General features: G+C 32.5%; 3 protein-coding genes across 5 annotated transcripts; 1 reads left to right on the top strand and 2 right to left on the bottom strand.

Moving 5' to 3' along the window:
* Positions 1,080-3,892, top strand: LOC109354520 (probable U6 snRNA-associated Sm-like protein LSm4). 2 transcript variants are annotated; one of them, XM_019597095.1, is made up of 7 exons: positions 1,080-1,199; positions 1,469-1,510; positions 1,642-1,740; positions 1,833-1,910; positions 2,034-2,073; positions 2,379-2,544; positions 3,548-3,892. In XM_019597095.1, exons 1-7 carry the CDS (start codon positions 1,197-1,199, stop codon positions 3,573-3,575), a joined length of 456 nt encoding a protein of 151 aa, XP_019452640.1. In that variant the 5' UTR covers positions 1,080-1,196; the 3' UTR covers positions 3,576-3,892. The 2 variants fall into 2 exon arrangements, with proteins under 2 accessions (XP_019452640.1, XP_019452641.1); XM_019597096.1 differs by having other exon boundaries at positions 1,082-1,199; positions 2,379-2,540; positions 3,553-3,892.
* LOC109354519 (probable E3 ubiquitin-protein ligase BAH1-like 2) lies at positions 4,143-7,768 on the bottom strand. 2 transcript variants are annotated; one of them, XM_019597093.1, is made up of 6 exons: positions 7,524-7,763; positions 6,025-6,269; positions 5,632-5,886; positions 5,175-5,312; positions 4,614-4,672; positions 4,143-4,443 (listed from the first exon to the last, which is right to left on the bottom strand). In XM_019597093.1, the coding sequence occupies exons 1-6, from the start codon at positions 7,684-7,686 to the stop codon at positions 4,338-4,340; spliced, it is 966 nt and encodes a 321-aa protein (XP_019452638.1). In that variant the 5' UTR covers positions 7,687-7,763; the 3' UTR covers positions 4,143-4,337. The 2 variants fall into 2 exon arrangements, with proteins under 2 accessions (XP_019452638.1, XP_019452639.1); XM_019597094.1 differs by lacking the exons at positions 4,143-4,443; positions 4,614-4,672 and adding an exon at positions 4,682-4,819 and having other exon boundaries at positions 7,524-7,768.
* On the bottom strand, positions 9,674-14,250 carry LOC109354517 (hydroxyisourate hydrolase-like). The gene is made up of 14 exons (XM_019597089.1): positions 14,230-14,250; positions 14,028-14,199; positions 13,871-13,934; positions 13,540-13,595; positions 13,257-13,332; positions 13,075-13,146; positions 12,852-12,939; positions 12,076-12,334; positions 11,731-11,846; positions 11,094-11,314; positions 10,810-10,838; positions 10,648-10,735; positions 10,278-10,368; positions 9,674-10,034 (listed from the first exon to the last, which is right to left on the bottom strand). Exons 2-14 carry the CDS (start codon positions 14,181-14,183, stop codon positions 9,788-9,790), a joined length of 1,563 nt encoding a protein of 520 aa, XP_019452634.1. The 5' UTR covers positions 14,184-14,199; positions 14,230-14,250; the 3' UTR covers positions 9,674-9,787.

The raw sequence follows: 15,086 nt of genomic DNA, 5'->3' as shown, positions 1-15,086 counted from the left end.
ATAGCAAACAATTCCCCTATATAAAACAAATTAAACCTCAATCATAAATAAGTTTTTATATCTTAATCATTACTCTTACATAATACACCCATTAGTAATATGAAGTGAGGGAAGCATCTCTCACTCTCATCATCACTAGATTGTTGGTCCCATAGCTTTCATTGAAACATTTAAGGAAATAAAGTATTTTGGTGTAAATACTACACCTTTCTTTTATTCTTCTTTTTACATGACAATTAAATAGGGTAAACTCTATATGAAGATTTTATGCACAAGACCCTAAGTAGTAAGATATAAGAATAGTTGATGCACGTTACCTTATACTCATAAGTAAAATGAATATTTTTAATATTTGAACACGTGACATTCTCAAGACGAATAACATTAATATTGTGTCAATGCTTAATAAGTTTCATCCCACTTAAATTGATGAACTCATCTTAAATATAGATTTAAACAAGTAACATTGTTGAAAAGATGAATGAAGTATTTTAAATTGAAAAAAAAAATCATATATATCCATAATATTGTGTAATATCTTTTTGAGAAAAAGATGCATGTATTGACAGATTTTGATATACTGTGAGTCTATCGTCCACCGTTCATTTTCAATCATCATCGACTCTTCAAAAAATAATACAAACAAATTCTGAATAGTATACTGATTGTGTATAAATATTTACACTTACAATATATAAGTACTAGAATCTATTTTTTGAGTAAGATGTTGTTATTATATAATTTTTAGTTTTATTATTTGATAAAATTTTGAAAACAATAATAATAAAATTAAGTCAAGGTCATGATGAAGAACAAAGATTACATATTCCAAAAAACTTATATCTCTATATTCTTATCTAATTAAATTCCTACCAATAATACAAAAGCGTTAGTTTGTATCTCTATAATTTTTTATAAAATACCATATTTTAACTGGATTGAGATATTGATGACATGCTATCAAATTTCAAAACTCACTGAATAGTGGATTTTTTTAAAAAGTGTTAACATTCACCCTATCACAACTAGCTTATAAATTAGATGCATGATTAAAAGTAGGGTATTGAATATTATTAGGTTAAGTTTGAATTATTTTGTATCAATATCAAAGAAGAACACAACAGTGATCGATGTTTCCCTCTTCAAATTAAAACCATTTACGTAATCACACATCACTGCTACCTCTGATTTACAACATGGTATGTCACTGCTTCTCTCTCTCTCTCTTACTCTGTCTGCCAGAAAGTTCATTACTTTTCTGATCAACCATGTTTTGGGTTTATAGAAGTAGAACCCAAAGTTTATTTCTTTTTCACTAAAAATGTAATCTTTCAACCAAATTCTTAATGGGTTTCAACTTCTTCCCACAAATCATAGCAATAGGGTTAGTGGGTTACTATCAGAGTTGCACATACTGTTAATATTGCCCTAATTCTCTTACTATTTACTCTTTTTTGTGTTGTTGCAGCTTCCCCTTTCTCTTCTCAAAACTGCCCAAGGGCACCCAATGGTGAGTGATCATTTTGCTCTATTTTACCTCAATTTGTTAATTTAACCTAACTTGTGTTTTTCCTTTTTGCTATGCAACTTCTGATTTTTTGAGTTTTTGTTTTAATTTTGAATATTGTATGATTGTATCAGTTGGTGGAGCTGAAAAATGGGGAAACTTATAATGGTCATTTGGTTAATTGTGATACATGGATGAACATTCATCTCCGGGAAGTCATTTGTACCTCTAAAGTAATGTTCTTTTGCTATTTATTCTTATTTATCATCCTGTAGTATGTTGTCTTTTTGAAATTTAAAATGCTTGATTGAATTTGGAAATGCAGGATGGAGATAGATTTTGGCGCATGCCGGAATGTTACATTCGTGGTAACACGATTAAGTACCTTCGAGTTCCTGATGAGGTGTGTAGTGATGGTTCAGTATTTATGTTTTAAATTGTTTCAGTGAATAGGTTTAGAATTTTTCATTGATGTTTTAGACAATCATATATTTATCCACTCATCTTGTTTTGTTGCCTATTTTAGGTTATTGACAAAGTTCAGGAAGAAACCAAGAGCCGCACTGGTAAGCCTTTTTGACATTTAGCTGGTTGTCTGTATTGATATTTAAATTGACCAGCTGATTTAGGAGGGGGTTAGACTGGTGTTTGCCACTCTTGTCATAATAAAGGTCCATTTTGTTTTGTTCTTCTTGAACCCAACAATTTCAAAGTCAGATTTGTTTCTTCCTAGATTAGCAAATAAAAATTTCACCCTAATGATCCAGTTATTTTTATGCATATGGTGTGAGTTGCTATTCATGTATCTTTTCCAGTTACAAAAAACTAGAAACTTAGAAAGTTCCTTGATTTATGTAACCTTTTTTTTCAGATCGCAAACCGCCTGGTGTGGGACGTGGAAGGGGAAGAGGTGGTAGGGAGGATGGTCCTGGTGGACGTCCAGCGAAAGGAATTGGGCGTGGCATTGATGAAGGTGGGGCTAGAGGTCAAGGAGGAAGCCGAGGAGGAAGGGGCGGTCTAGGTGGAAACAGAGGTAAATCACCCCTTTCATTATTCCAAAATGCACTCATTGCATGCATGTTACCAACATGGTTGTCAAACTCGATTTTACCTAAACTCGTGAAGCTAAAGTAAATTCGGCTTGTAAACTTGTACGAGTTTACCTATTTTTTTATTTATAAAAATAACACAATGTCCATAACATCCAGACATAATATAATCAGCTGCCAATAATCAAAATTTGGCAAGTATAATAAGCTGTAAAAAACCAAAATTTAACAATAACTCTAATAAGGAAAAGTACCAAACAGGATAAAAGATCCTTACATTAACATAACTTCAGTTGTCGAAACACAACATAATAACCTGTCGATAATCATTAATAAAGCAAAAAAGTAACACACAGCAATATGTAGATTTTCATTATTCACAACCCAAAGCCTCCATTACCACCATTATCTACATCTTCATCACCAACATCATCACATTCTTCATGTTCTTTTCCTCTTCAGACGACACGCGTCTTCCTCTTCAATTGCATCAAGGACAATATTTTGAACTTCATCTAAATTCACACTACTTGAACTCCCACTCTCACATGCTTCAACGTCACGACTAAGACATACAGAAGTACATATACAGTATTTAGTAATAGGCTAATAACCCTCCAATTGCGCTCATACCTAGAAGAGCTGCAAGTCAAACTAAGAACCCGGATTGCAAATCTCTTTAGTTCTGGACAACAATTACCATAGAAGTCCCCACCATTCAGATTGATCCATTTTGTGGATACTTTGTTTGGCTGTACCAAGTCCAAAAAGCCCTCTAGCATAATGAAAATCAGGAAGCTATGTTTTGGCCATGTTTCCCTACTCTAAATTAACAACCCCTTAATTTCATGGTCATCCCCTCCTTGTGAACCTTCCAAAGATGGGGATCCCAAGTCATTTTCGCCTCACTTCCTCGTCTTTACAACCCATTCGTCATATCAGATAACATATATCTTGTGAATGAATCTCATCCAATGTTTTTGGTTCTTCTGATAGGTGCGGGACGAGGCAGGGGTTGATTTAAGTGATGTTGGAACTACTTCAGATCGGCAGGTTGCTACTTTTTGAGGCATTGGTGCTCGTTCAGCATATTTTACCAACTGTGTTTCCTGTCCATTCTTGGATTTTAGATTTCCAATGTTTTTCTTGCCCTTATGATTGCAGTAGTAGCTATGTTATAGAATTTACCAAAGCTTCTATGTTAACAATGATTTTATGATGCCTTCTCTTTGGTAAACCGGCTTTTGTATGTTCGTTATGGAATAGTAAATACTCTCCAACCTTGTTATGTTTGGAAGTGTTCCTTCCCAAACTTGAATTCATGTTCCAGTAATTTGGTATAAGTTTATAAGCTTCATGGATTATGTAATGCCTGTGGTGGCATTTACTTATTTCCAACATTTTTCAATGTTTTATTATTCATTAGCTTCATGACTGTTTTGCATGCTGTTTCAGCAAATGGTAAATAAAGGAAAATGATCATCTCACTTTTTTACCACATTTCTTTCTTTTGCCTTCACATTTGCTTTGACAACTATACTACTGCAATCAAAAGAGATTTTATAAAGTATGTGCAATAAAAATTGTGAAGAAAAAGCAATGAATATCATTGCTCACAAATAAATGACTAAATCATTATCATTACTAAAGCAAATAAGCTTGTGTTTTTAGCAAAGTTAAATAAGTGCTTATCCAGAATCTAATACAGAATATCAACCAAATAAGTGTATATCAACATGTTTGCAATCTAAGATATTTATTTAAGCTGCATGTGTATCTCCTTAGACACCCATGAATGCCCTACATTGTGATTCCCAGTGTTCCTTAGCTTGCTTGATCCTCTCTACCCTCTCGGTCCGAAGACGCTGCTCCCAGTACTCATGGCAGCTGAAAAAATAATCAGGTTAAGGATATAGCAGATGATATATCACAGCCAAAATGGTCTAAAAGAGTTTGATATGAGCTTCTGCATCCATCTTTTCCTTTCATTTTTTATGATGATCTCTTATATCATTTTAATCTCAACAACTTGATAATGGAATAAAAGGGTGTCTTACTTTCGGGCTAACAGAATATTTAACTCTTCCAAGCGCACAGCACCTTCATAAACTCCTTCCTGCAAACAAAATATAACTAAGTATTAGTTGCCAACCACTTTCAATAGGATCAAATCCAGATAATGAGAATGTTCAGTTGCCAATTCTTAATAGCCTCTTTATGGCAGTTCAAGACTAAGATGTCTCAAATGAATAATCTGTTCTTCCTGTAATTCACAATTTATCAATCATCACAAGATAAAATAAAGAAGCTAAAGAATCAGTATAAGAGTATCTAAAAATTTGTTGGTAAAACTTGAATTATAGACCTTAGTGAAACTTCGGGAAATTTCATATGAAATCAAGTCATTAACTTTGAGGGCATCCTTATTCTTAGATTTTAGCAATTGCTCTGGTATCATAGCTTTTTGGCAAGTATACCCATACTCCAAATATGACAATGCAGTAGTCATGAGGTTAAAGATCATCCATCGGCTATGATGATCGATAAAGGGTGAAATTACGAGTTATCAACGTTTATACGCCAATTAGCAGAAGTTATGCATGATATGTGGTGCATACCTCTCGGCATAGAGGACATTTCTCTTTAGGATCTGCAGCCTTAAGTCCATCAACAATACTTGTCGATGCAGCTAAGCAAGCACAACTGTAGCAGAATATATGTCCGCAGGTCAGAGAAACTGGATCGAAAACTGTATCCTGTCATGGAAAAGTCACGATGATATGAACGTTATCACTGCAAAAAATTGAAGGGTAATGGAAGACAGATGATTTCAAATTCACATAGAAATCACACTGATGATGTTGAGGAACAAAAAAGTTACGGAACAAAGGTTTGGTTGTTATTGTTTAAAAATCAAATGCAGAAACTTCAATTTGACGTAATCATGCTTGCATCTAGCTGAAGTAATCTTCAAATAGGCATCAGTGTGTGTGATTACAAATCAAAAATCTAAAATGAGTTGAATGCACAGAACACTAGGAATTAGCAAAAAACAAGTGAAGCTACATTACTTACCAAGCATACGGAACAAGTCAGGTCTATATCGATTTTGATGGAATCGAAGAGCTCACAAGTAAGTGATGGCTTTCCATCTTTAAATGTGAGGGAACATCCATCAAACAAAGTAGGCGCCTTCATTGACTCCGAATTAGTTCTCCTTAAGTTGAGGTACAAGGCCATAAGCTCAATAAGCCATGGACTTTGAAGTATTTCCTTGTGCATAGTTTGTACTTGTGACTTGAATAATTGCCCTTGCTTGGAATAATGAATCTGCAGTCATAGTAACAATAGGAAAGTATAAAGAACACTACTGATAATTTTCACTTGGACTGTCAAAACTTAAAATTAGCACACCTAAGAAACAAGTAGGATCATATTGTTTATCTTAAAGAGAATGGAAAGACATACCTTATCATATTTCTTTAGTATTTTTCGAATTGCGATGGCATTTATCAGCGCATAAGTGACTAAATCTCTGCCTTCTTGAACTAGAACAGTATGATCTCCATGTAATTTTCCTTTCAACCAGAAAAGATACTTTCTGAAGCCAGAAGCAAGATGTATGTCCAGCAATTTTTGCGCACGGTGATTAAAGCAGCCTAATACATCCGACATTTCGTTGAGAAGAGAAGGGAAGAATGTCCCGTCGCATACTGAATAATAACATATAAAGTTAGCATAATGGAACCAAATGATACTTTGGAATTCATCTATAGAAAATAGTATACAAATACACCTAATCATTCAGGCTGAGCAAGCAATAGAGGAAAGGATCTATCTACCCCTTCCTCTTTTTATCTCTAGTTGAATCTACTCGAGCAGAATAATATCGTTTTTTCTTCCTGTTTGTGGAGATTGGCTTTAGTTACTAGCTACATTGTATGGATATGAGTATGGGTATGGTACTCGATATGGATAAAGGTGAATGATTAGCGTAAAAAGATCAAAACAGACAAAGCTACGCACTTATGCCCTTTCCCTTACGGGGGTTTCGAGTAAATATCTTCGAAACACAATAAAGAAAGGGCATCTCAGTGCACAAGGCTCTCACCTTGTGGTTTCTGGCGAAGATAAGCGTACCGAGACTTACCCTCACAAGCGAAGAGGCTCTTTATATGATCATTGAAATGTAATGTAAAATTCAACCTTGGCAATATATATAAGAAACTATATTGAAAATAAGAAACTGTATATTGAAAATTTTCAAAATCACAAGATCTAAGCATGACTATGAGAATCACATTCTAAAAGTGTCTATCTTATTATTTCCTTGCCCATCATCAGTGAAAAGAACAACCTCTAATTCTGGTTCATCAAGGGAAAGACTAGCTATTTGAAGAATCTCAGTCCCTTCAAATTGGCCCATTCATCTCCACCAGTATCCCACTTTTTTGTCACACCCTTATTATAATTCTTGCTCCTACTTGCAAATACAAGATTTACATGAACAAAAACTAAACATTTAACTCTTATGCATGGCTCAGAGGTTATTTTCATGGTCCTGGCCTTGAGAAAAGTCTTCTCCAAATTAATTCAATTCTTTACATCCCATGCTTTTCAATAGATTTCACAATCTCTAATGACACTGAACACAACACTAAACTGCATGTGCAAACATCAGAAGGAGCAAGAACAACATGCATGATCACATGACACATGCAAATCAAGCCAACAATGCAATTTCTATTGAAAGAAAGAGAAAGACCCACCAAACAAAAAATTATAAAAACCTCACTTGATTCATTCCCACCTAAGAAAAAAAGGGTTCTACGGAATAATAGGCTCCTACCTAGTAAGGCAGCTAATTGTTAGAATCCGAAAACACGATGACAACACGATGACAAGACAAACAATCTTACAGTTGCGCCGAGTTTAACTAATAAAAACATTCCAACAAAAGGACTTGCCTGGGCATTGATCATGGCAGGAATTGATGGCATTAAGAGAATTATGAGATTGGCAGTCTCTCCTACAAGTCTTCATTATCTTCTTAAGCTTTTTGAATCCAACCCCAGGAAGGTTATGATGCTGTCCTTCCATATATTCCTGATAAGTCTTGCAAAACTTCATCTTTTTTGTTTCTTTCTCTTCAGTGTGAATGAATGAATGAAAAGTTGTTTAATTTAAGATGGTAGTGGCTATGTGTTATTTCTCAAATCATATCAATCCTTCCTATGTTAACGCTTGATGCATGCTTAAACGATAATCTGGGAATCCTCCCATTTTTACGCTGAATAAGTCAATATAAATTATATAATCATCTCATTTTTCATTTTCTTAACTTTAACCATATCCACATTCACAATCATAAGTTTCCATATACTGTTTTGGACTATACTTATATTATATATAGTAAAGTCAAAGATACATTAACACGTCAAGTCATCAAATGAGTATAAAAGATTCGTGTTATGTATATAAAAAGAGAATATTTTACGTAAGTTATCTCTCCTAAGGAGATAAATTATTTTCTCCTGTCACTAAAATTATAATACATGTTTCTTTTTTTTTTTTTTTAATTTTTAGAAATATTTATTTAGAAGTATGAAATATGTATGTACTAATAATGTACGAGTTTTATGCAGTGTCATCACACCATTCACCTTTCATATTTGACATTGACTCTTCAAAAAAATCTAAATACATAATAAATTTTGTATATAAATTTTTACACTATCAATATATATCTTATATTCTTTTTAGAAAATGGTTAAATAAAATACATTATTCCAATGTTCCAAGAACATAAGTTATCCTAAATAAAACCAAATACTTTACACACGGAACACAATAACCACCAAACAAAAATAAAAGACTCATGTTATATATATATATATATATATATATATATATATATAAATAATAGCTGTCTTCATATATGATCTTAAAGCTATCCAAAATAATTATCTATTTGATTATTGTTGATTTAGGTAAATATTACGTAGGAATATCGTTCTATTCCGACCATTTTGGGTTATTTCATGCATATATATTATTAAATTTATCAATAATTATGCATAGTTTACCAAAATTATTATTCCCTGATGAAAGTAAATTGTTTTATTTTTCAACTTAAATTGTTTGAATAAATGAATCTTTTTCTAACAAATTCATTCATTATATATTGAACTTTGAAATTGATAAACCAAAACTATAATATAAATAAGTATGTAAGAGAGTACATCCCACTCTATCTATATGGGAAACATGAGTCTTGTCATATGTAAAAACCATATCGGCCAGTTGTATGGGAAAGCTATTCAACAGATTATATGACACAATAATTATATTCGTCATCTAATTATATCAGATAAAATTATTTATATTAATTAATTTTTATTTAAAAATATATTTGTTTATAAAATTTACTTAATCTTTAACAAACTGTTATCCTAAAAGGATCAAGCGTATTACTACTTTTTTATACTTCTAAAATATTGTTTACCAGATTACCACAAAGTTATACATTTTGCATTAAGAAACGATAATGTTTATCTACTTCTTTATTAGTTTAATATTGTCTACCAAATTACCACAAAGTTATCATCGATATATAATTTAATTAAAAAACTATTTTATATCTTTACCGTTAAGATATTAATAACATTTTTTCACACAACAGTCCACAAAGTATTGGATTGTTAATATATAGAATTTAAATTGTAACTCATTTAGTGTCAATTTAGGTGGCATCTAAATTCAAAATCATAGACAAGTAGGTCAAACATATCATCCTGCATTATATTATGATTTAAGAATTTGTATAGCCACTTAAATTTAGATTCATCAATATTAAATGTCCTTAAATGATACCATGAAAGCATATCATCTTATTTATTGTGAATAAAAAATTCATACTACACTATCATTTAGGATCATATTAAGGTCTACCTAATCCATATAAATTTTTTTGATTATTTGTATTTTACCAATGATAAAAGGCACTCAAAAAATAAATCAAATTATTTATCAATCTTCCTTGATTATAGTATTTGTGTGTTTTTTCATCAGTTTCAAAAATCAATGGAGGGAAAGAAAATACTTATGATTCACCAAATACAATATATACTTATGATTCATCAAATACAATATATACTTATGATTCATCAGTTGCATAGCTGGGAATACTACTAATCACTATGAAGGTCTAGCACAAACAAAACTAAAGAACCTACTCAAATAAGTGTCCAACAGAAACAAGTGATGAATCTTCCTCAAGTTCAATATCACCAACTATAGAGGTGCTTTGACCCCTCAAAAATCGGCTATACCATTTTGCAGAGAGCTTTGGATATCGTTTCAACTCGGGATCATCGTGATCAACATAGTATAGGCCATAGCTTGATCTATATCCATCAAGTAACTCAAGTACATCAAGGAAAGACCACACAAAATACCCTCTTATATTTGATCCATTCCTGTCAAAATTTGGGATGAAATAGATAATTAGATAGCACATCTGAAGTTTCTATAACTATAATACATAACACTTGATGCTTATCATTACAAAGTCTTATCTCAGTTGTCTCTTGTCTGTGCATTCTGGTGTGTTTGATTCATTTCATAAACAAAACTCAATGTAACAGTACAGTGCTACGGATTCTAGCGATGTGATAAAACAAAGATTTTAGCGATCTGAAGTGTCAGCGACAAATGCATACCTTAAGGCCTTAAGGACGCCACCGATATACCCGTGCAAATATTTCACCCTTGAAATGTCTTCGAGTGATGAATTCGTTGGTGTCCGTTGACCTGGCAAGACAACAGAACCCGAACTTAGATCAATAAGTAAACCCATTTGAACTCACCTTGTACACACACATTAGCAGCCTATATATCATTAACATGACTTACTAGTTTAGCATTGATAACATGTACTAGTAAAACTAGTTGTATTCTAGGCACATGTAATGTTAAAGTGGGAATGAGTTTATAAGAATGAGAGAGCAAATGTCTGATCTGTTAAATTGCTTTGTCTTTTATAGCGCCGCATCTAAATTTTGACAGAGGGAGAGAGAGAGAGAGAGAGACCATTTTCATAAATGAAAATAGGAGGATTGCCGTAAAGGAGCTTGAAAGTATCCAGTTCTTCTTGTAAACCCCATGGCGCGACCGGGTACTGAATCGAGTAAAGCTAGTTAGTCATACAGTGAAACTAATTAGTTATGAGAAACTTTTCTTTATGACATTTACCTCTTCATCTGAAAAGAGATCCTGATTATCTGCCAAAACCAGGAAAGCAATGAGTCATTCACCTTGCTCCACAAATTATTCAGTAATGAGTGATACACATGGTTGTGCACATTAATGTAAATAATTAATGTTAGATGCTAAATCATGTGAATGCAATGCCACTAGTTCAATATTTCGGATGTTCGTATAAAAAATGCGATGACTATAGTCAGTACACTAAGCTTATATGATCAACTTCAGTCTTTTACTAAATCTATTATCCTTATGCATGATGATGTACTTACAGATTATAGTTGCAGCCATGTCTGCATTGAAGTCTCTCAATTTTCGTTTCAGGGTGTCGGAATTGTCTGTGACATTCACGTTGTTGTAGTGAATCACGCCTATAAAGTCATGCGAACCCTTTACTAGTTTAGATTCGTGACTTGTGAAGGTTGGCATTCTTGCACCTACATTTGTCTTCATGGAAATGGGATAGTCTCCATGTACCAAGGGTTCCATAATCCTGCAATAAAGCAGGCACATAAAACTGCTACATATTCCACATTATAATGATAATATGATATCCATCCACCAAAACATGACAACAAAGGTCTTGAAAATTTTACACCAAAAGGGAACTCTCAAGTGCAATACAAATTCTAAGTAGTTTATTGAAAAAGAATGAATGTTTTTGGCCTATACCTATAAGAAATTGGAAATCAAAAGATTTAACATGGATGAAAAATTTAGGAATATATATTCATCTGTCATAACTAAAGAACAAAGGGTAAACCACATAATTAGATCTGACACCATATAGACCACAATCGAATGGAACTAAGATTAAGTCTTTTCCACTTATAATCTTGAACTTCTTCAACACAGAACAAAAAAGGTAGACAGAAATAAAACTAACCAATTGCAGGGTCTGCAACTTACCAACCAACGAGAAAATCACGGACTCTTTCATTTGCTACCCTGTCTTTTTCTGTATTCGTTTGAGGAAGACGCCCGAATGTGTAGACAGAGATACCAACATAGCCATGTTGATTGTCCTGGAGTTTCACTTAAAAGTCAATTGAATCATGAACATTCTGTTCCAAAAAATATTCTGTTTGAGCGAGAAAAGATTGAAAACCAGCAAAGGACTAAGTTTTACCTCGAGTATAAAAGTTGAGGCTTTTGTGATTTAAATGAATAGGAAGTAGTGATGAAGGAAAATTTAATAGAATAATTAAATTCATAAGCAAAGTAAATACTACGAAAAAAGATTAGGTCATATACCCTATACTTTATCCTATACAATCTCACAGCTGAAGAATGTGCTAACAAAATATGATGAACTGCCAGGTACGGCTCATATGTTGAGTTTCCCCTGGTGCTGTTTGTAACACAAAATGGGGGAGAACATCGCCGAGGAGGGATTGTTCCCTGACCGTAGCCACCTAAGGCAAATACATTGGGCTCATTCACAGTAGTCCAATACAATACTCTGTCACCAAACTCTCGAAAACATGCATCGGCATAGTTTGTGAAGTCTTCTCTGCATTCAAATCCAGGTAAAAATTTACCATAATATTAAAGGGTTCCGTATATTTCTGGCTAAAAGAATATTGTATCCTAATGACAAGTGAAAACACACTCATTTGTCAGAATATTTAACATTTTGAACAGCAAAAAAGTGTGTTAGGCCAAGGATCATAAGAAGAGGCAAGATGATATCATTGAAAAGAATTGAATTGAAAGTATTGTCTGGTAATCTTCTCAAAGTCATTTGGTTATTTTGCATACAGCTAGGAATAAGTTCTTACTGAGTCCCTAGAATGCAAGTTGTAAGTAGAAAATATTAACTAAAGAAAGAACAGCTAGATAATCACAATGTTCCTTATTTTAGCGATTTAATTCCTTATTTCCAAAATTATGTGCCTGAATTCCTTTCTAAGTGGATCTAATGCCTACATCCAAGGGTGTAGTGCCTTATTTTATGGAAAGTAATTCATGCATTAGAAGTTTCATGAACTAATTTCAATGACATTATGGTGAAGAAATCAGGATCTTACACGATATCACGACTAATCCATCCTCCATATTCATCTTCAAGTGCCTGTGGAAGATCAGAGTTGTGTAGTGTAACATGTGGTTGGATTCCTGCACAAGGAAAGACTAAATCAGTTGAAGAATGAAGAAGCATAGTTGACTCCAATATGCTATCCATTTTTTTGGAAGTGAAATTCAAGGCATGGTTTTATCTTGCAAATGAAGAAACTAGTATTTACTATTTACCATTGCTGATGAGTTCATTGATGAGATTATTATAGTACTTTAGTCCTTTGAGATTGATTGGTCCCCTACCATCTGTAGAAACAGAAAAGCATTTTCAAGGACACTAAGAAAAGTTTATTGGACAACAGAAATAGCTAGATAGAACCATAAAATTCAACACATGTTTGAGTTGAGGATCATACTTGGTATTAACCTGGACCACGAAATCGAAAATCTGTAGGCATCAAGGCCTGTTTCCACCATGAGTCTTACATCTTCCTGCATATTTTATTTTTGTGAAAACTATTAAACTTGCTATATTCTTAGAAGTACTAAACTGCGAAGTTTTAACAGTTAAAACAAAGATTGCATCTTTTTAGCTTAACCAGCTTATTCCTCTATGTAATAATCAATTTTGCACAAATGGGTGGAGCACAAGGAATGCATAAGTAAAGAAAGGGGAAAATTTGAGTTGCATTTATTCACCTTATATTTGTGGTACTCATCACATGCCACATCTCCATTTGCTCCATGAGCATACCCTACTTATACAAAACCATACCATTAATGTGTGTCTTTGCTCTTTTGGTATATATATATATATAAGGACATCAAATGTTATCTCACAATTAGTGTACCATAAGTATTTATTGTTCTGTTAATTATTATTATATATACACTATAGTATTGGATTTCTAAAATATTAAAGGTACCTTTTTATATATAAATTCTTTTGAAAAGATATTGAGAACTCAACTTGTTACTAGAGAATGATTTCATAAAAATTGTTTATGAGAAAAAAAGGGAAGGAAGGAACCAGCATGAGCAAAGGTATCCCATATGCTAGGAGTTCTTCCATCTTCTGTGGCTGCTCCTTCTACCTATATATATATATATTAATATGTTAATACAATATATATATTTATATATGATGATGAAAATGGTTAAAGATAAAAGAGAGAATGATAAGAAACCTGATATGCAGTGGTAGCTGAACCAAAAACAAAATCAAGAGGGAAATCATCTCTGATGTACTTATCAGCACTCAAAACTCCAAAAGTCAAATTCAGAAGAAGTAAAAGTATGAGCATGAAAACAAGACTCAAACATGTTTTTGCTTCCATCTTCATTATTATCAACAATAACTTAAGTCAACTATATTAGATATAAATCCTGAAAGTGGTGGACACTGTAACATTTCTGTCCTTACATGTTCTTATCATTTGGGTATTACTATTTAGTTAGATAGGTGGAAGTGTATCATATGTTGTCATTGCAAACAATGGAAAATATGTTGTGTTGCAATATGTCTGATGAAATAATATATATCTATTGTCTTAAACCATATATAATGCTAATGAAAATATAACACTTAAAATTTTTATATCTTTATTATTATTGGTATTTTTATGATACATGATTTGAAATCTCATATCAATGTTTCACAAAATTCATAATGTAAAATAATTATGATATTTACACTAGTTTACATTTTATTAGTTCCATTATTATTGAGCGGATAACAATTAAGGTTAATATAGTATATAATTAAATCAATAGATTAATAATATTAAAAGTGAGGATCCACTTATTTCGAGAAGTAAGTTTTTTAAACTTACTCTTCATCCTAGTCATTGATTCTAAAAAAATCTAAAGGTTTAGATATATTCAATAATTCAAATCATTACATTTCTGTACAATTGATAGTTATGATGTAGAGTAAGTGAATCCCCTCCCTAATATTAATACTTCTTAATAATATAATTACATTTTTCAACCATGTGATAAGTTTGCGGTTATGGAATTGAATCGGTAAAATTTGGAGTTTGTGGTTATGGATACCACAGGTCGTAGATAGTTTTCAACAACTTTTTTGTTTATGTTCTTTGTTTTGAGAATGGTTCCCAAAAATTATTTTACAAATAAAATTATCTTTTATTATTATGAACCGAAAACTAATCATTAATCTTTTTGGTACTATCAAGGATATCCTCTTACTTTTTTGGTAAGGAACCAATTTCTTTTGGGATTCA

The sequence above is a fragment of the Lupinus angustifolius genome, chromosome LG08 (genome assembly GCF_001865875.1).
Source record: "Lupinus angustifolius cultivar Tanjil chromosome LG08, LupAngTanjil_v1.0, whole genome shotgun sequence".
In the NCBI taxonomy this organism is placed as follows: domain Eukaryota; kingdom Viridiplantae; phylum Streptophyta; class Magnoliopsida; order Fabales; family Fabaceae; genus Lupinus; species Lupinus angustifolius.
Note: the sequence above shows the minus strand (reverse complement) of the source record. Positions and strands in the feature narration are given on the sequence as shown.